General features: G+C 46.2%; 1 protein-coding gene across 3 annotated transcripts in view; it reads left to right on the forward strand.

Moving 5' to 3' along the window:
• NRROS (negative regulator of reactive oxygen species) overlaps positions 1 to 18,344 on the forward strand; it is a 28,730-nt gene extending 10,386 nt beyond the window's left edge. For 2 of the 3 annotated variants that reach the window (XM_032336759.1, XM_032336739.1), the window contains 2 exons: positions 12,583 to 12,703; positions 16,122 to 18,344. In XM_032336759.1, the coding sequence (XP_032192650.1) occupies positions 12,596 to 12,703; positions 16,122 to 18,092 (2,079 nt within the window). In that variant the 5' untranslated portion in view covers positions 12,583 to 12,595 and the 3' untranslated portion in view covers positions 18,093 to 18,344. The remainder of the gene's footprint in view (positions 1 to 12,582; positions 12,704 to 16,121) is intronic. The other variant, XM_032336749.1, reaches the window with a different exon arrangement.
• The last annotated feature ends 2,084 nt before the right edge of the window (positions 18,345 to 20,428 follow it).

The raw sequence follows: 20,428 nt of genomic DNA on the forward strand, positions 1-20,428 counted from the left end.
AAGATTTACGACTTTTTTTTAAAGATTTTTTTTATCGATTTGAGAGAGACAGAACTATCGGGAGGTGGGGAGGGTTAGAGGCAGAGGGAGAAGCAGGCTCCCCGCTGAGCAAGGAGCCTGATGGGGGGCTCGATCCCAGAACCATGGGATCATGACCTGAGCCAAAGGCAGATGCTTAACGACTGAGCCACCCAGTTCTTTACTTGTATAACTATTCTTCGTTTTCTTTCACATATAATACCAAAATCAAGTTTAAAATATCTTGGAATTAATAGTACACATTTTGGACATTTATCCAAAGAAGATGTAGAAATAAGTCAATAAACACATGTAAATGCTCCACATTGTTAGATGTTGCGGAAATGCAAATCAAAATCTCAAAGGGATAGCACTTCACACCTGCTGGGATGGCTGGAATAAAAATGACAGGAAATAATCAGTGTTGATGGGGACAGATTGGAACCCTCATACATTGCTAGGGAGAATGTAAAATAGTGCAGGACCTGGAGAACAGTCTGGCATTTCTTCAAAAATCAAACAGAAGGATGACGTGTCCCAGCAATTTTCTTCCCAGAGTGTATGCTCAAGATAATTGAAAACATGGCCACATAAAAACTTGAAGATGGGTTCATAGATGCATTATTCATAATAGGCAAAAGATTGTAACAGTCCTATGTTCATCAGCTAGTGAATTCATGAGTAAATGTGGTAAATTTGGCCATATGATGGAATATTATGCAGCCACGAAAAGGAAGGAACTTCTGACTGATTCATGCTTATAGCATGGATGAAGTTTGAAAGCATTATGCTAAGTGAAAGAAGCCAGGCATAAAAAGCCATATATTGTATGATCCAATGTACATAAAATGTCCAGAATAGGCAAATCCATAGAAACAGAAAGGAGATGAGTGGTTGCCAAGGGATGGGGGAAGTGACTGCTAATGGAAATAGGGCCTTGTTCTGGGGTAATGTAGATGTTCTGGAATTAGATGGTCATGATAGCTATACAACTTTGTGACTATCCTAAAAACCACTGAACTGTACACGTTTAATGTGTGAATTATATGGTATGTGAATTATGCCTTGTGGCTTATTTGTAGGGAAAGAGAGCACAAATTAAATTTTAAACTTTTTAAGACATTTTTCTTAGATTTTCTCGATTTTTAAAGTATGCCTGTGGCTTATTTGTAGGGAAAGAGAGCACAAATTAAATTTGAAAATTTTTAGACATCTTTCTTAGATTTCATAGCTTGTTACCAAAGTAATCCTAAACTCACTATTGAAAAGTTGAATAGATTTTATCTTGTATCATCTATCTATCTATCTATCTATCTATCTATCTTTTGGGCCTTGGTCAGAAGGACTCAGGTCCCCCCTCATCTTGAATTTAAAATTTGAGCCAAAATGCTATTCTTGCTTTTCTTTTTTTTCCTTTCCTTTCTCCCTCCCTGTTCTTCTTTCCTTTTCCAGACTACATTTTAAGCAGTAAATATATCTTCCTAAACCATTTGCTTAGTGTCAGAACAATTTCTCCAAGCAAAAATCTTGCAAATCAAGTTAGTTTTATGTGCAGATTCTCATAAAACAGAGATGATGTCTTCAGTTATCTAACATGATGATTTGTCAGTACCCAAAATAAGTCAATTTTCCTGTTACAAGAATATAATTAGTTGTAGAGTACACTTTTAATTTTTTTAAATTTAAATTTTATTTTTTTAGGAAGGGAGCAGGGTCAGTGGGGGTGGGGTGGTGGGGAGGGCAGAGAGATTCTTTTTTTTTTTTTTTAAAGATTTTATTTATTTATTTGTCAGAGAGAGAGGGAGAGAGAGCGAGCACAGGCGGACAGAATGGCAGGCAGAGGCAGAGGGAGAAGCAGGCTCCCCGCCGAGCAAGGAGCCGGATGTGGGACTCGATCCCAGGACGCTGGGATCATGACCTGAGCTGAAGGCAGCTGCCCAACCAACTGAGCCACCCAGGCGTCCCAGGGCAGAGAGATTCTTAAGCAGGCTCCACTCCCAGCAAGGAGCTCCATGATGGGCTCAATCTCACAACCTTGAGATCATGACCTGAGCCAAAACAAGAGTTGGCCACAACTGACTGAGCCACCCAGGTGCCCCTAAAACTGTTTGTGCTCTTATGTGTTAATTTTTTGTAACTTTTAATTTTGAAACCATTTTGAGCTTACAGAAAAATTGCAAAATTAACTGAAAGAATTCCCATAAATTCTCTACCTCTATTCATCAGTTGTTAAAATTTTGTCATATTTGTTTTCTCTCTCTCTCTCTCTTTATTTATTTAGTTAAAACTATATATATGCGGGTGCCTGGCTGACTCAGTCAGTAGAGCACATGCCTCTTAATCTCAGGGTTGTGAGTTCAAGCCCCACACTAGGTGTGGAGGCTACTTAAAACACACATACACACACATGTGGTTTTTTCCCTGAATGGTTTGAGAATAATGTTGCAGACATCCTCCTTTACCTCCAAACAATTCAGTGTATATTTTCTAAGAACAAGATTTGTCTCTTACATAAATGTAGCACAATGACCAAAATCTGGGCATTTAACATTACTATAATACTGTGTTTTTTGTTTTTTGTTTTTAAGTAGGCTCCATGCCAATGCAGGGCTTGAACTCATGACCCTAAGATCAAGACCTGAGTTGAGATCAAGAGTCAGACACTTAACCAGCTAAGCCACCCAGGTGCCCTTATATAATACTGTTATTTCATCCATGGTTTATATTCGGATTTTGCAAAGTAACCCCAGTAAGTCCCTGTAGTAACTTGACCATCTGGTTAAGGAGGTGGCTGCCAGTTTCTCCACCGTATAACTTCTATTTTTGCCTTTGCAAAATTAATAAGTAATCTATAGGGAGATAATTCAAGACTAGTTTAATATCTTGTTTCCCAACAAATTTCTGCTCTTTAGTTCTCCTGTCCCTCTGTCATTCTTGCCTGTAGGATGCACTTTGAAAAATACATTGCTAAATTCGTATTTCAGCCACTTTCTCTAATTTTCAGGTAGCATCATAAAACTCACATGCACCTTGTTCAATTTTGTCCTTTGTGTTTAAGCTTATTAAAGAACAAGTCTTATTTTATTTTATTTTTAAGACTTTATGTATTTATTTGACAAGAGAGAAAGACAGTGAGAGAGGGAACACAAGCAGGGGGACTGGGAGAGAAAGAAGCAGGTTTCCCACTGAGCAGGGAGCCGGACTCAGCACTTGATCCCAGGACCCTGGAATCATGACCTGAGCCGAAGGCAGATGCTTAACGACTAAGCCACCCAGGTGCCCAAAGAACAAGTCTTATTTTAGTTAACTCCTTTTTGTTGGCAAGATCCAACAGTTGCCCTTGGGGGGTTGGGGCATGGGGATGCTATCGAGAGAAAACATGGAGCTTGGAAATGGACCTGGCCTTGCAGAGGACTGTCAGGAGCGCCAAAGGCAGCCTCAGAGCCCGTCTTTGCCACCCAGCCTGCAGGGCCCACCTTCTTGTCACTCTTCCTATTTCAGTTTCTCTGATCTCTGCCCTCTATTGACTTTTCTTTTTTCCTTTTTTTTTAATTTAATTAAATTTAATCTTTTTTCAGTGTTCCAAAATTCATTGTTTATGCACCACACCCCGTGCTCCATGCAATACATGCCCTCCTTACTACCCACCACCAGGCTCATTCTTTTCTATTCATGCACCTTGTCATCTGATTCATAGCTTCTGCTTCCTCATGGCAGGAGCCCTTAAATATTCAATTCTTCCTTCTCTCTGTGCCTCTTAGCTCCAGTTTCCACTGTTCATTACTTAATTTAGGGCATCTGAGTGGCTCAGTCAGTTAAGCGTCCAACACTGGGCGTGGAGCCTATTTTTTTAAAAAAATTACCTAACTCTTTCCCTTGTGTCTGCATCGGGATCACTCAGAGGGTGCTGGCTGCATGTAAGGATTGACCTCCTCTGGTCAGGTGCTCCCCAAGATTCTATGAGCTTGTTGGAGGTGGAGGTAGAGGTGAAGGTGGCAGGGAGGTCATGTGTTTCCTCTGAGGGCTGCCTCTCAGAGGGACTGCAGGTGTGGTGGACAGAGCTATCGACCGACCTGGACAGTTATGGAAGTTATATTAGTACCTCAAGTCAGAACATGTGATCTAACGCTCAGGGGTTCCTTTCAGATAGGAGAGAGGCTATCTGGAGGCTCTAGTTTGAATGTCAACTGCTAGAATTTTTAGGCTATCTTTAAGGTTTATGTGTATGCATTTTTATCAGATGTTTACTGAGTACTCTTCTCGGGAGAATATTTGAAAAATGTTATGTTCCGGAATGCGCCTGGGTGGCTCAGTCAGTTAGGTGTCTGCCTTCGACTTAGGTCATAATCCAGGGTCCTGGGATTGTGTTCTGCATCAGGCCCCTTGCTCCGTGGGAAGTCTGCTTCTCCTTCTTCCTGCTGTTCCCCTTGCTTGTGCTCTCTCTCCCTCTGACAAAAAAATAAATTCTTTAAAAAAAAATGTTATGTTCCAAGAAATACTGGGACAACAAATTACTATTATTACCCCTCTTCTTTTAGGAACTCCAACGTTTATCTCATGTTCCCTGTTTATTTTTATTTTGAAAAATTTCAAATTTACAGAGAAGTTAAAAGAAAGTATCCTGCTAAATTTATCTTTTGGTAATATTTTGCTTTAATTTTCTCTCTCCACCCGCAGCCCAGGCCATGCAAAAGTAGGTTACATAAATTATAGATATCGTGAAACTTCACCCCTAAATACTTCAGCAGACATTTCCCAAGAATAAAGACACTTTCCTACATAGCCAAAAAATCATTTTCATACCTAAGAAAATGAGCAGTAATCTGATAATATCACTTGTATATAATACCATCTGAAAATACATCATTCGAGATACATGTAAATTTACCCCAGTTGTCTCGAATTTTTCTCTTAGAGATTTTTTGGGGAAGATTTTATTTATTTATTTAACAGAGAGAGATCACAAGTAGGCAGAGAGGCAAGAGAGGCAGGAGGGGGGTGGGGGACGCGGGTGGAGCAGGCTCCCTGCTGAGCAGAGAGCCCTTTGCGGGGCTGGATCCTAGGACCCTGAGACCATGACCTGAGCCAAAGGCAGAGGCTTAACCCACTGAGCCTTCCAGGCACCCTCTCTTAGAGACTTTTTTAAACTCCCAAATCCACTTGAGGTACATGCATTACCCTTGGTTACTATGCTGCTTCTTCATTTGTATTCAGACCTCCCCCTTTTCCCCTCCACTGCCTTTTGTGTTTCAAGATTTTGACTTCTTTCTTTTTTCTTTTAAGATTTTATTTATTTGGCACACAGAGAAAGAAGTCACAAGTAGGCAGAGAGGCAGGCAGAGGAGGGGGGAAGCAGACTCCCTGCTGAGCAGAGAGCCTGATGTGGGGCTCGATCCCACGACCCTGAGATCATGACCCGAGCCGGAAGTAGAGGCTTAACCCACTGAGCCACCCAGGCGCCCCAAGACTTTGACTTCTTTGAAGAGCCCAAGCCAGTTGTCTCGTAGGACAGTATACAGCCTGGATCCATCTGATTGTTTCCTCATGACTGGGTCCAGGGCAAATGTCCTTGGCAAGGGTACTGCAGAGATGGGGCTCTGTTTCCCAAGGCACCCTACCCAGAAGCTCGGAGTGTCAAGTGATCTCACCATGGGAGATGCTAAGTTTGAACATTTGGTGAGGACTAAAGTCACTCGAATTTTTTGCTATGGATCAAAGAGACCAGAGCTGTTTGCCCGAGACTTTCAAATACTTCTTGGTAGTGGGAATTATTTGAAGTGGTCACAGACTGGGGTTTCTGTTCTTTAATATCTGCTCTCTACAGTGTGTGACCAGCTGCCCTTCTCTTTCTTCTAGGATCCCAGGTGGGATTTGCTCTTTTACTTTTAAACAAAGGCAGATTCCCTTTCTGTGGAGACCTCCAGCTAGTGCCTGTGCCGTTTATGTTCACAGAGGCCAACCTCTCACACTTTCACACCCTGTGCTTATGTATTCTCTGCTTCTAGAGATTTCTTCCCCTCAGACCAGTCTATAAACATTACTTTTTTTAAGATTTTGTTGATTTATATCTTTACTTATTTATTTATTTGTGAGAAAAAGAGGGTAAGAGAGAAAGGGAGCAAAGAGCACAAGCAGAGGAAGCGGCAGGCAGAGGGAGAAGCAGGCTCCCAGCTGAGCAGAGAGCCCGATGTGAGACTCCGTCCCAGAACCCTGGGATCATGACCTGAGCTGAAGGCAGATGCTTAATGGCTGAGCCACCCAGGTCCCTATAAATATTTATTTCTGCCACCAGCATCTCTGAGTTGCCATCTTTCTCCAAAGACTCCTTTGTTTAAAACTTTTTCAGCTTCTCTGATTCTTTTAAGGGGAAAATTCTCAATTACATGCTAATGTATGTATAACACTCTTAACACTTACTGATAGCACCTTTAGCAAAGAGGGTGCCATCCTCGCTCTGTAGTAGCAGTGGTGAGAGGGGGTGGGGAAGTGAGAATATGGGGGTGAGGTATTCAGGGTGCCTCTGGATATTAGAAATCCAGCATCCTTTCCTGAAAATGAATCGCAACCCTCCCATACAACAAAACCAAAACTCAAGTCAGAGTTATTCCTTAGTATTCCCAAACTTTCAGTATGAGATCTTTTTATGGACAAAAATACCTGTGGAGGGACGTCTGGGTGGCTCAGTTGGTTGGACAACTGCTTTCGGCTCAGGTCATGATCCCGGAGTCCCGGGATCCAGTCCCGCATCGGGCTCCCAGCTCCATGGGGAGTCTGCTTCTCCCTCTGACCTTCTCCTCACTCATGCTCTCTCTCACTGCTTCTCTCTCAAATAAATAAATAAATAATCTTAAAAAAAAAAAAAACCAAACCTGTGGATAGGCCTTTATGTGTGGTTGTGTTTTACTACCTGCTGATTAAGACATTATATCATGACAGGAAACTACTTAGAATTAATCACTCATTTTAAAAAAGGTTTTATTTTATTAATACAGGAAAATCTACATGCATTGGGGGGAAAAAGTAGTATACGTATATGTTTCCGTGTTAGACTGTCTAACAAAACTAGGGATGTTGCTGCACCCCTGAACAATTGTAAATTTTGTGACAACGGGGATGTGGAAATGACAGGACTTCAAGGAGCAGAGACCAGTCAAAAGATCTCACTCACCCTCTCTTCCCTGTCCATGTCAGGGAAGTCAAAAAGATCTCACTCACCCTCTCTTCCATGTCCATGTTTTCCCTGTCAAAAGCAAGCAACACCCGCACAGCCCCTCACTAAAGCCATTCCTTGGCCACATGTTGCCATCTTCCATTTGAGCAGTCCTGAGCCCAGAACTGAGGTGGGCATGGGAATGGATATGGAAAGCACTCCCCCAGCATACAGCCCAGCTGCTGCCAGCAGGATCGGGACACCCTGTCTGAGAGGAGGAAATGCTATGCTCCATCCCTTTCAGCCCGCACAAGCATTCCCTTGGTCTTCTTTGACCTACTTGGCTCAGTGAAGCAGGAGCTTCTCCGTACTATTTTGTGGAACCAGAAAAAGCAAACAAGCATACCTTCCAAAACAAAGAGGAATTTTTACAGCTGATCTGCGATCTTCTTCCTTACTGTTAGTGTTCTCTTGTTCTAGAATATAGTCTTGATTTGTGTTGCTTTTATGAAAAGAATTTCACCACTTATTTATTATAACTAGGTACGAACAGAGAAAAACCAGACAAAAAGCTATATCGTATTTCTGCCTGAAAAAGGAACTCTATATAGGGGCACCTGGCTGGCTCTGTGGGTTGAACATGCGACTCTTGATCCTAGGGTCAAAAGTTTGAGCCCCATGTTGGGCATAGAGATCACTTTAAATAAATAAATAAATAAATAAACAATTTTTTAAGATTTTATTCATTTACTTGACAGAGACAGAGAGATCACAAGTAGTCAGAGAGGCAGGCAGAGAGAGAGGAAGAAGCAGGCTCCCCGCTGAGCAGAGAGCCTGATGTGGGGCTCGAACCCAGGACCCTGAGATCATGACCTGAGCCGAAGGCAGAGGCTTTAACCCACTGAGCCACCCATGTGCCCCAATAAATAAAATTTTTTAAAAGGAACACTGTTATAGACTTGGGGTTGATATGGGTTGAGTCACAGGTTTCCATGATAGTCAATCAGAATGCTGTGCCTCAAGACTAAGGATTGCCCAGGGGATGCCATAAAGCATTTAGAGGTCCTAATATTTCAAGGACTTCTTAGGGAAGAACTGGCAAGGACATTTTGTGATGACTAAACACAAACAAAATAGTTAGAAGGTAAAGAAGAAATATAAATGCAATACTAAGAGGAATTCCTGTGACAGAAGGTCAGATTTAAAGTCCTCATACCTCCAGGTAAGATGTATTACAGACCTGGCTAGCACCTGGGTCACTAGTGCCTTGTCTTTCATTAATTAGAAGCTCACAATCTCTGGTGTTATCCATGACCATGAAAACCATGACTGGATAAAATAGAGACCTTATAGAAATTGTTAACTGAATAGAAGAATACAGAATTATAGACTCTATATAAAAGAGAGCAAGACTTACTATTTTTTTGCCTCCACACTTAGAAGGAACACTTCAATTTTGTTATCTGGTTTAAGAAGAAGATACAAGCAGAGTCTGTAGATGCCATCTGCTTCTCCTGTCAGGGCCTCAGCTTTTATACAGGGGACTTCCCCGCTGGCCACCCAGACCCGGAGGAGACATGGTACTTACTCAAACCCTACTCAGGTTGATTGGCAGGTCCTTGTGGCTCTATTTCCTCTGTGGCTCCTGAAAGTGGTTCACAGTCCGTGAAATGGGAACCGTGGACCCAGGCCCTTTTAAATCTGGGGTTGGGGGGTGGGTTTCCAGGTTACTTTATTTAAATTATTAATGTCATACTGCCCTGTGTGCCCTCCATTATAATTATTTTCCTTTCGGTTCTCTTTCTCTACCAAAAACGTAGTTAAGATGACTTGGCTTTATACATGGATGTATTTTCTAGAAGATGTCAGAGAGATTGGAGTGAAGTGGGACAGTTGTTATTTGCTACAAGTTTAGATGCTCTCTTACAGCTGGATACTCTGTGGAGTGGTCCTCCCCAAGCTGGGGTTAATTATGGGTGGAGGGGAAGTTGTTTTAAGCATGCAGTATAGGGTTCCTGGGATTTCCAGTAAGACTTGGCATCCAAACTCATCTTGTACTCTTTGCAATACTATGCCTCTGAGAAATCATTCTGTACGCTCCCGGAATAGTGTTTCTCAACATGAATGGTGATTATTTTGAAAGCTTTTTATTCTTCTTAGCGTAATTATGTATCCTTTTTTTTAAGATTTTGTTTATTTATTTGACAGACAGATCACAAGTAGGCAGAGAGGCAGGCAGAGAGAGAGAGGAGGAAGCAGGCTCTCCGCGGAGCAGAGAGCCCGACGTGGGGCTCGATCCCAGGACCCTGGGATCATGACCTGAGCCGAAGGCAGAGGCTTTAACCCACTGAGCCACCCAGGCGCCCCATATTTAGGACTGATCCAAAGCCATTCTCACTTATGTCATCGCATCTGTCAGGGTCCAACCAGGAAACAGAAATGCCCAGATTATTTTTTAAAGAGGAAATTTAATGCAGGAAATTGGCTAAACATGATGGAAGAGGCTAAGAAGGTAACGGGCAAGTAGACAGTCAATCCAGAGGTTAGCAATTTCAGGAAGCTGTGATCTTCTGTAGATAGGGGAAGGATAGAGGCAAGAGGATGTTACTAGAGTCTAGTAGTCACCAGTTGAAGCTTAAGGACTTCTCTGTCCAAGGCAGAGAGAGAGGGAAAGAAATACCCTGGATTCAGGGTATTCTGCTGTCTAACCTCCAGTTGTTCCTCCCATTGACTGAACCAGCGGGAGAGCAGCTGACACCCAGAGCTGGGGAAACAGCCTTCAGAAGTCAGCTCCCTGTGGCACAGAGCAGGGTAAGACTGTTCTCTGAGGACAACCAGCTCTCAACCAGCATAATCATTTGTTAGTGGGATTAACCTTGTTCTGGAATTTATTAACATAGAATTTTTAATGCACTCTTCCTGCATACCTTTCACATGTTCTGTTGGCATAATGATATAGTTCTTCTTCCATCCACACTTTTCATTCTTTTTCCTTCTTTAAATTACCTTGGAGTTAATAAATAACAACCACTCAACCAGCTCAATAGTATTTGAAACTCATAAATAGTAATTATTTTATTAAGCATCCTCATAGTAAATGAAGCACTTTCACATATGACCTCATAAAAACTCTGAATAGTTATTATTATCCCCATTTTATAGAAGGATTATCTGAGTCTTAGACACTTTATATGAATTGCTCAAGGATAGAGAACAAATGCTGGAGCCAGAATTCAAACCCCCGTCTGTCTGGTTCTAAAGCCTATGATTTTCCCATGCTGCCTCATGAGAGGAGTCACCCAGAAGGAACGGCAATAATTTTTCTTTCCTGGTTGGCTGATTAGGAGAAAGGAGAAAGTGTATTTTAAATTTGCAAAAATTTTCTCGTTGACCCAGAAATTAAAATTATACCCTGGGCATGACATTGGGTCTATCTAGCATTCCAGGCTAAAGAGTTACATTCTCCCTGAAGAAATTGCAAGTTTGCCCTGCACCCATCTAGATTTGGCATTTCGATATAGATTGAAATGGCTCTTCTGGAAGGTTGATTGTGACAGCAGCATCTACCATCCCAAGCCTGATAGAGGGGGTAAGGGAGGAAGGCGGCAGGGGGCAAGTCCATGGTTGCCATTTCCCTGTCTGTCATCAATAAAATATAGGATGCCCAGGAAAACTTGAATGTCAGATAAACAATTTCTTTAAGTATTATGCAAATATTGCAAGGGACATATTGCACTTAAGAGTTATTTGCTGTTTATCTTACATTCAAATGGCATCCTGTAATTTGCTAAATCTGGCAACCTTATCTCAAGCTGGGCAGTGATCCCAAGGTTGTTTCCTGCGTGTGTGTGTGTGTGTGTGTGTGTGTGTGTGTGTGTGTGTGTTTTTTCAATGATCCTAAGGACAAAGCCCATATGGTTTTGCTCCTGCCATCTGTGCCCTGTACCTGCCATGAGGTATTAGTTTCTGCACAGGTGCAGAAGCGGAAGGGGAGATTGGAAGGGGATTCCCAGTGTCCAGCAAAGACTGATGAATTCTGAGTTAGAGGTTCCCTCTGTGGTAAGGAGAGCTGACCTGACCTGACATAAAAGCTATAGTTGATTTACCTGGTTTCACTTTGCTTTTCTGCTAGTCTGTTTTCACTGGTGAGTATTCAGATCTGACCAGGAAGTTAAAGGTAGCCTCAGAGATGTGTAAACTCATTCAAAGAAAGAGAAAGAGGAAGGGGCCCGAGATGGCCTGGATGTGTGAGGGAGAAAGGTCTGTGGGTCCCCTGAAATAGGTGAGGAGGTTCATATGGGTGCTGGTGCTGCTGGCTTAGAAGACTAGGGAGCAGGGCCTGTGGTCCCTCCTGGGGGGATGTCAAGGAGCGGATGGAGCACTTGAAATGCTGGGGCCGGGTGCTTGCCTCTGAGGGTAAGGAACACAGAGCTGAGAGGGGAATGCCACTGGGCTATCAGCCCTCCCAACAAGAGGGCAGTCATTTCAATAGCACCTTCAGGGAGAGAAATGATGCTGCTTACTACAGGAGCTCAGGGAAGGGAGCCTGGGGCCTGCTTTCAGCCCTGTCCTAAGTTGATCTGGAGTCTTGAATAAGCCGTTATTATCTCTGGGCCTTTGAATGTTATCCTGTAAAACTGTGATGGCAGAGGACATACCAGATGTCTCTGCGTTATAGTCTCTTAGTTCTAAAATTCTGTTGGTAGATGTATAAATTTAAGCCTTCTCCTGGTTCCTGTTCTGTGTTCACTGGCCAAAGGGCTGGCGACCACACTTCATCAATAATCCTTATTATATCTGAAGATGACTCTCCATTTGCCCTTCAGTTTTTTCTCTCTTCCAGGCACAATATCAAAGTCCTTTTTCTTTCCCAAAGGGCTGTATTCAAAGGGCTCATCTCCAATGATATCTACCCTCCTGAAAGCCTCGTGTCAATACAATCATTAGTAACTTTATGGGACCAGAAGCTACAATTAATATTTCAATCCCAATTCACTGTTCTTTCGTTCATTCATTTGTTCAGCAAATATTTATCGAGCTCAGGTGAGGCACTGGGCAGATTTGAGCTTTGGGAAGAAAACTTCAACAGAACGAAAAAACATGGAAAACTTGAGGTGACCTGAGACCTGGTTCCTTGAGTCCTTTGCCTCTCTCTTACAAGTTTCAGTGTTCAGCCACCTGTCCCTCAAATGGCAGAGGCAAAACAAAAATAAGTGCCGTCTATAGTCGCAGTGAGAGGCTGAAACTGTTGGCTAACCTGAGATATTTGAAGAATCTGTGGGTTTCCGCCTCCTTATAGCTGTGGGCCTCCAAGACCAGACGCAGCTGGGAACCACCTCCTTCGACCGAGAGTGCAAAGCAGCCCTCAGAGATGTCCTTCTCTGACCCACTTTTTCCTTGCCCTCTGTCTGCAGTGCTGCACTTGAGATGGAGTTACTGTCCCTCTGGCTCTGCCTGGGTTTTCACTTCTTGACACTGGAATGGAGAAATCCAAGTGGAATGGCCACAGCAGTTTCTGAAGGGGGCTGCGAGTTGGTGAGTTTTCCCAGGAACTCTGAGCTGTCTGTTGCCTCTGCCCTGACAAAGGTCACCTCATTTTGGTGGATTGTCCATCCAAGAGGGCAGAGAAGGAAGACGTCTGAGTCACTCTGTAGCTGCCCACGGGCTGTCGTGTGCAAGCTGCTCCTGAACCAAAGGTCAGGATGATACCTGGGAAAGACCAGGCAGTCCCTGCCCCATCTTTTTCATACCTGCTGAAGATAGGAGGCCCCAGAGACCGAGGTCAAGAACAAGAACAGCTTGTTAAAAGTCTGGACGGTCGAGATCCACTCATGGTGTTGGAATCCCTGAGCAGGGCGTAGTACAGTTGGAGAAGCCCTGACTCAGAGCCTGTGGGTGAGCCAGTAGCAAGGGCTCAAATACAGGGGTGCTGCTGAGAGCGACATCCTCAATCACGTTCAGGCTGAGGATGATCCAGGGAGTGGAGAGCTGAGCTTTTACAGCTTATCCTCTGCAGGGCTTTTGGCCTGTATGTGCAAACAGACTTGCCTCATAACGACTGAGCACGTTTCTGGAAATATTCTCTCTTGCCTGTAAGTCTGTGATATCAAAAGTCTGCTTGGGAAACATACATTTAATAAACAGTCCATACATTTAATAAACAGTCTTTTGGGAGCCTTTTGACCTCCATACAAGACACTGGGAGGACAAATTGAATGTCGGGGTAATACCTACATTCAACACTGATAAATCTCAAAAGCCCAGCTGATCATGGTTCTTAACCACTTTTAGTAACCTCTAACCACTGTGCTGTAAGATACTCCAGTATGGAGTGGTGGTTATGAGCCAGAGCGGGTTGAAACCCCAGCTTACCAGCTGGTGACATTGGTAGAGGGCAGGGGGCACTCTGTGTCTCAGTTTCCTCCTTTGTAAGATACAGAATAGTGGTACCAGCCCATAATACCATAATACTGCATTGCTATGATGATTAAATAGTGTATATAAGGCTCTCAGAACAGTGCCTTGTATGTAATAGGAGCTATGGGTTTTATCTAGTATTATTGTTGTTAGTCTCTGCTACAATTTCAGACTTCCGTTCTTCCCTTACAGAGGCAACTGAAGGTTAACCTCCCAGTAGCTGATTCAGGAGGGAGTCAGGCTTAGAACAAAGAGGGAATAAAGTGTGAATTCTTTGATAGCCTTTCAGGGCTCCAGCTAGACCCCCTACCTGACCCTTTCCAGCCTGGTGGGGAGGAGCGGTGTGGAGGGTGGGGGGGCTGCCAGGAGCTCAAAGACTGGATTCCCTGTGGCTCGCTTAGGGCTGAGAGTTTCCGGAGTCCAGCTATCTCCAGTACCCTTCCTTGCATAAGCCATGTGTGGTCATAAAGTGGCCATGGTGAGGTTCGCTTGGGCTCTGACAGTCATGTGGTCTTTTTGTAGCCCTTCACTGGGGCTGCCAGGGGATTACAGAGGTGGGACCCCAGAGTTGCAGCGGCTGTGCTTTAACAGGGTCCCATGGCTTGAAGAAAGCCCCTAACCACAACATTCTCCAGAGAGTCCCTGTTAGGGGAAGACCAACACTTACTCAAATAAAGGAATACATTATTTCTGCAGGGGGAGACTGAGTTTTGTAAAGACATCAGTTATCCACCCCCCCCCCATTAACCCATAATTGTAATGCAATCCCAATCAAAATTCCAAAGTCTTTTGGGGGAGTGTGACAGGAACTTGACAAATTCATTCTGATGTTCATCTGGAAATTAGGAACAACTCCAATGTTCAACAATAGATTAATTAATCAAATAATGCTAATCATCAAGCCAACATTTATCAAGCACTTACGTGCCAGGTTCTGTATTGATTTACATAAATAATCGCACTGAATCCTCAAGAAAAAGAAGCCCCTGTGAGAAAATTATAAATATAATGTCCGTTTTACACATGGAATATTGAAGGTCCTGACTGGTTAGGTAACAGCCCAAAGTCACCCATTTGTTGAAAAGCAGAACCAGACTGGACCGACCCTAGAACTCTTGTTCTTTAACACTGTGCTCTTTGTGCAGTGAAGTAATATACAGCTGCTTAACAGATGTGGTCAAATTTATTTTTCTTGCCACAGCAATATGTCTGCACATATTATCAAGGATGGTAAAAGATTATTAGACAGTTTGCAGAGTGTGGTCTCATTAAAAATTTTGGGGGGTGCCTGGGTGGCTTAGTCAGTTAAGCATCTGCCTTTGGTTCAGGTCATGATCCCAGGGTCCCAGGATTGAACCCCACATCAGGCTCCCTCTCGGCGGGGAGTCTGCTTCTCCCTCTGCCCTTCCTTGTGCTCTCTCTCCCTCTCTGTCTGAAATAAATAAATAAAATTAAAAAAAAAACAAAAACATTTTTTTCCCCGCTATCACTGGCCTTGTCCTAACTGACCAATCCTTGAAAAGGAAGGCCATTGTTCTTCTATCTTATCCCTTAAAACTTTTTTTCCTAGACATCTGACATCCTGCAACAGTTTTTGCCAGTCTCATAAAACATGGGGCTGCGCTGAAGCATCCTGAGGCTTGTGTGATTTTTGCAGAGAGAACAGGGTCATCCCATCCATCCTGCCTCCTTATGCAGCACAGTCGTGGTGAACAGCACCCTGGAAGTGCACTGAATTGGGCATTAGGAGCTCTGGGGCTCCTGTCCCTGCAATGCCATTGGCTCTTCACTTCTCTCCAGGCCCCACTTCTCGGTACAATTCAGAGGGGCGATGAGCTCTAAAGTCCTTTTCAGCTTTAATATTGATCAATCCAGAATGTAGAGGAATATCCCAGGCAAAATTCCTTCAGGTGCAGTGAAGATGCCACAGCATCTCAGTTGTCTGGCATTGATCCTGCTGGACACACAGATGTCACAGTAATAGCGATAAAGATATGACAGTGGCCATTTGGGTGAACGGTGCTTCCTGTGTCAGGCACTGTGCCGCCTCCCTTCCAGTCCCACTGCAGTCCTCTGCGGCAGGCACTCTCTACTTCATCTCCATTCTTCACAGGGAAGAACAGACTTAGGCTAAGTTATTTGCCCAAGGTCGGCTGGGAAATAAATGGCAGAGGTGGGATTTACACCCAGGTACCGCCTTGATCCTCAGTTCCTCTCACAGCTGAAACCACACTGTGACACAGTTGTCCCTGCTCCGAAGCCAACGGACAGGAGCTCAGCTCTCCTCTGATATGAGCAGGTCTTGAGTGAGGTCTGGGCCCCAGCTCCTAGCTGACTGTTTCAGCGTGACGGTAAAGAACAGAGAAAAGTTCCTTTTGTGCGACATTTTCCTGTCCTTTTTTCCCTTTAAAAAAAATAATCTCTAGAATCCCTCCCAGTGGTTGGAGGAATAGTCCAGGGAACAGGCCAGGATTCTGTGCATAAATGTCCGCCTTGGAGGCCCCCTTCCTGCTGACCAGTGTGTTTTTGGGCCTAGGCTGATGGAGTGGCCGACTGCCGAGGGCAGAAGCTTGAATTGGTGCCCAGCCATCTCCCGCCCTACTCCCAGATGCTCCTCCTGGACGCCAACCCGCTGAGGACCCTGTGGAACCATTCCCTCCGGCACTACCCGGTCCTGGAGAGCCTCAGTCTGCGTGGCTGCCAGCTGGAGCGCATCAGCTGTGGCGCCTTCCAAGAACAGGCCCATCTACGCAGCCTGGCGCTGCCCGACAACTCCCTGTCCGAGAGCTACAGGGAGACGGCAGCTGCCTTCCGCAGCCTGCGGGCTCTGCAGACGCTGGACCTGTCGGGGAACTCCCTGACGGAAGACATGGTGGCCCTCATGCTCCGGAACCTGTCTTCGCTGGAGTCCGTGTCCCTGGCGAGGAACACCGTCATGAGGCTCGACGACTCTGTCTTTGAGGGCCTGGGGCACCTCAGGGAGCTGGATTTGCAGAGAAACTACATCTTTGAGATTGAGGGTGGCGCTTTCGATGGCTTGACCGAGCTGAGGCACCTCAACCTGGCCTATAACAACCTTCCTTGCATTGTGGACTTCAGCCTCACCCAACTGCGCCTCCTCAACGTCAGCTACAACATCCTAGAATGGTTCCTGGCGTCGGGGGCCGAGGCTGCCTTTGAGCTGGAGACGCTGGACCTCTCGCACAACCAGCTGCTGTTTTTCCCGCTCCTGCCCCAGTGCGGCAAGCTGCACACACTCCTGCTGCGGGACAACAACATGGGCTTCTACGGGGACCTGTACAACGCCTCTTCGCCTCGGGAGATGGTGGCCCAGTTCCTCCTCGTGGACGGCAACGTGACCAACATCACCACCGTCAACCTCTGGGAGGAGTTTGCTTCCAGCGACCTCGCTGAGCTGCGCTTCCTGGATATGAGCCAGAACCAGTTCCAGTACCTGCCCGACGGCTTCCTGAAGAAAATGCCTTCCCTTGCGCACCTGAACCTCAACCAGAATTGCTTGGTGACGCTTCATATCCGAGAGCACGAGCCCTCTGGGGCGCTCAAAGAGCTGGACCTGAGCCAGAACCAGCTGTCCGAGCTGCACTTGGCCCCAGGCCTCCACGGCTGCCTGAGGAGCCTCCGGTCGTTCAACCTGAGCTCCAACCAGCTCATGGGCGTCCCCACTGGCCTTTTTGCTGATGCCAGTAACATCACTACAATTGACATGAGCCACAATCAGATCTCCCTTTGCCCCCCGCCGGCGGACCTGCACCGCCTGGGCCCCCCAAGCTGTGTGGATTTCCGGAATGTGGCTTCGTTGAGGAGCCTCTCTCTGGAGGGCTGCGGGCTGGGGGCCTTACAAGACTGTTCATTCCAGGGGACCGCGCTCACCCACTTAGACCTGTCTGGCAACTGGGGGGTTCTGAACGGGACTGTCACCCCTCTCCGGGATATCGCCCCCACGTTACAGGTCCTGTCTCTCAGGAACGTGGGCCTCCGTTCCAGCTCCACGGAGTTGGACTTCTCTGGGTTTGGGAATCTGAGAGACTTGGATCTGTCAGGGAATTCTTTGACCAGTTTCCCACGGTTCAGGGGCAGCCCAGCCCTGCAGACCCTGGATCTGCGCAGAAACTCTCTCACAGCCCTTCCCTGGAGGGCCGTGTCTGAGCAGCTCACCCAAAGTCTACGCACCATCTACCTCAGTCAGAATCCTTATGACTGCTGTGGGGTGGAGGGCTGGGGGTCCCTGCAGCACCTGCACACCATTGCCGACCTGGCCACGGTCACTTGCAACCTCTCCTCCAAGGTCATTCGCCTAATGGAACTGCCCGGAGGCATGCCTCAGGACTGCAAATGGGAGCGGGTGGACATGGGCCTGCTGTACCTGGTGCTCATTCTTCCCAGTTGCCTCACCCTGCTGGTGGCCTGCACCGTCATCTTCCTCACCTTCAGGAAGCCTCTGCTTCAGGTCATCAAGAGCCGCTGTTACTGGTCTTCCATATACTGACCCGGCTCCATGCGGAGGTGAGAAATTGGGCCCCTGCGCCAAAGGACATAGGTTCTCCGCCCGACCTTGGGGCCTGATGCAGAGGATGGAGCTGGTGAATTGAGGTTTAAGTTAAAAGTTTAAAACGTTGCCTTCCTAGTTGTCCCCAAGCTCTTCCTCTATCATTGTGATTCAGGCTCATCATTCTGCTAAAATATTTATTAAGTGATGTTCTGTGACAATAAAACATGTGTCTCTTAAATATTTTTTAAATCAAACCTGGCTTGTTTTCTCTTTCTTCTGTATTTTTTGGTAATTTCACCCAGATTACTTTTCAGCATCCTCCCCTTGGGTGATCCCCATGGAGCTGACCAGAGTGGGCGACAGGTCAGAGCTCCCCGACGATGACAACTCCAAGAGCCTTTCCTATGGTTGTGAGAGTCTGTGCCCCGGGGGTTCCCCAAGGACAGGAGTTTCTGAGCTGGGAGTCTGAGAGAAGGGTTCTCACCTCCTGTGGCGGCTGGCTCTGCCACTGCAGCCAGGGTGGCCCAAATGCCCCGGGTTCGTGCCCACAGTCTGTGTAGGCAAACACGTCCCTTTCATGGAGAAGTTAAGAGAATGACAACTGGGCCCTGAGTTTATTCAAGCAGTAAGCTGAACACCAGGCACAGTCCTTGATCTGATGGAAAGGAAAAAAGAACGTAGACAGGAGTGGCTTCTGCTGACCTGTAGGCTGCCCCTACTCTTCACAAAACCCACAAACAACTCAGCAGAGGTTGAACACCTGCACTCACGACATTCCTGGTTTCCTTCTCCTTCTCTCAGTGGGAATAGAGAACAATTTCTTTGCTCCTCTGCAGAGTTGGGGGGAGACTGGAGTGATGGGGGGTGACACGGACTTGCCCTTTTGGTAGTTTACAATTGTCACTGTCCTTGTGCTTTTTATCCCGCTTATCCAATCATAAAAGGCCCAGTTGCAGGGGTGGGGTTGGGGGTGAGGGGGTGGGGAAAGGACAGAAGTCCCACAAGCTGATTCTATTACCATGGAGACTACACGTCAGCAGAAGTGTTCGGGCTGATCAGAGAGAGAAAAACAGTGGTCTTCATTTGACAAAGCAGAGACTTTCCTCAGCAGCCCTACAAGGGCACCAATAAGGCTCCACACTCTGGCACTCACCGAGATAACCTGTGCTCACTAGTGGTTGCCCTTACCGCCCCTCCCCTTCTCCTGCCAGTGCACTCTCTCCAGCCTGCATGCCCCAGCCCAGAGCCTTGCACATACCTCAGAATGCCTTGGAGCCTCTGTCCAGTGCTGTTGCCTACAAGCCCCGGCAGCCCACGCCCCAAAGACCAGACTGGCCTGATTTCCCCTCCCATCCACACAAACACTTCTTCCTGGGGTCCTGCTGTTTCCCAAGGTGACAAATAGCTAAACGAGACAAATCAGTCTTTCCACGGCTTGTGCATTTATGGCTTCCGTTGAGTTAATGTGTTATCCCTCACATCAGTTACTTTTCTCAGTTTCTTGCAACCGAGGATAATCTCTGTCTGATTTAAGCAGCATGCAGTTTGAGTAAAAGGACATCTGGAAGCCCAGCCTCTCTGGGAAGGCTGAGGAACAGAGTTGGGAAGTGGGCAGGAACCAGGAGGCTACTCGACCATTGGGACCACAGTCCAAATCATGCCACAAGCCATCGCTGCTGGACAACACAGTTTGCCCTGCTGCCTTGGACAGCTCTGGACGGGGCCACCGCCACTGGGGTCACCACCACTGCTGCCACCCATTGCCCAAACGAAGGGCCTCCCAAATTCTGCCATCTTGTGTCACTAGCTCCTGAGCCACAGTCCAGAGTCGGTTGACCTTAGGTCATGTGCCCCTGCCCAGGCAGCAGAAAAAGGGTTCTGCTTCCTATAAATACTTGCAAGGGGTGGAGTTCTCAAAACAGGAAGGGAAGTTCAATGTTGAGAAGACAGAAAGACAAATGTGCACCACACCCTTTCAGGCAGCATGCGCATTCAGCAGAGGACTTCGTGAAGCAAGTTCTTGGCATGAAGGAATGACTCAAGGGGTCGGGCAAGGCTTTCAAAGCCACTCGAGTCCCACCACGTAGCTCAACACCCACACTCTACCTGTTCTTGGGGCCTAGCCTCACAGAATGGCAAATTGCAAAGACAGGACAGAGTCCTCCTCTTGCCCCTGGTAGTGACTTCAGAAGGCTGTGGCCTTGTCTAAGTCGATCAGTCCATCCCCAGGGTCCAAAGGTGATTTCCTAGGTTTGTGTCAATATGGTGAGAAGAACGGGAAGAGCGGGTGGATTTTGTATCCCGTCCTGAGCTAGGGTTCACCAGCAAATTCT

Source organism: Mustela erminea, chromosome 1, assembly GCF_009829155.1.
Source record: "Mustela erminea isolate mMusErm1 chromosome 1, mMusErm1.Pri, whole genome shotgun sequence".
In the NCBI taxonomy this organism is placed as follows: domain Eukaryota; kingdom Metazoa; phylum Chordata; class Mammalia; order Carnivora; family Mustelidae; genus Mustela; species Mustela erminea.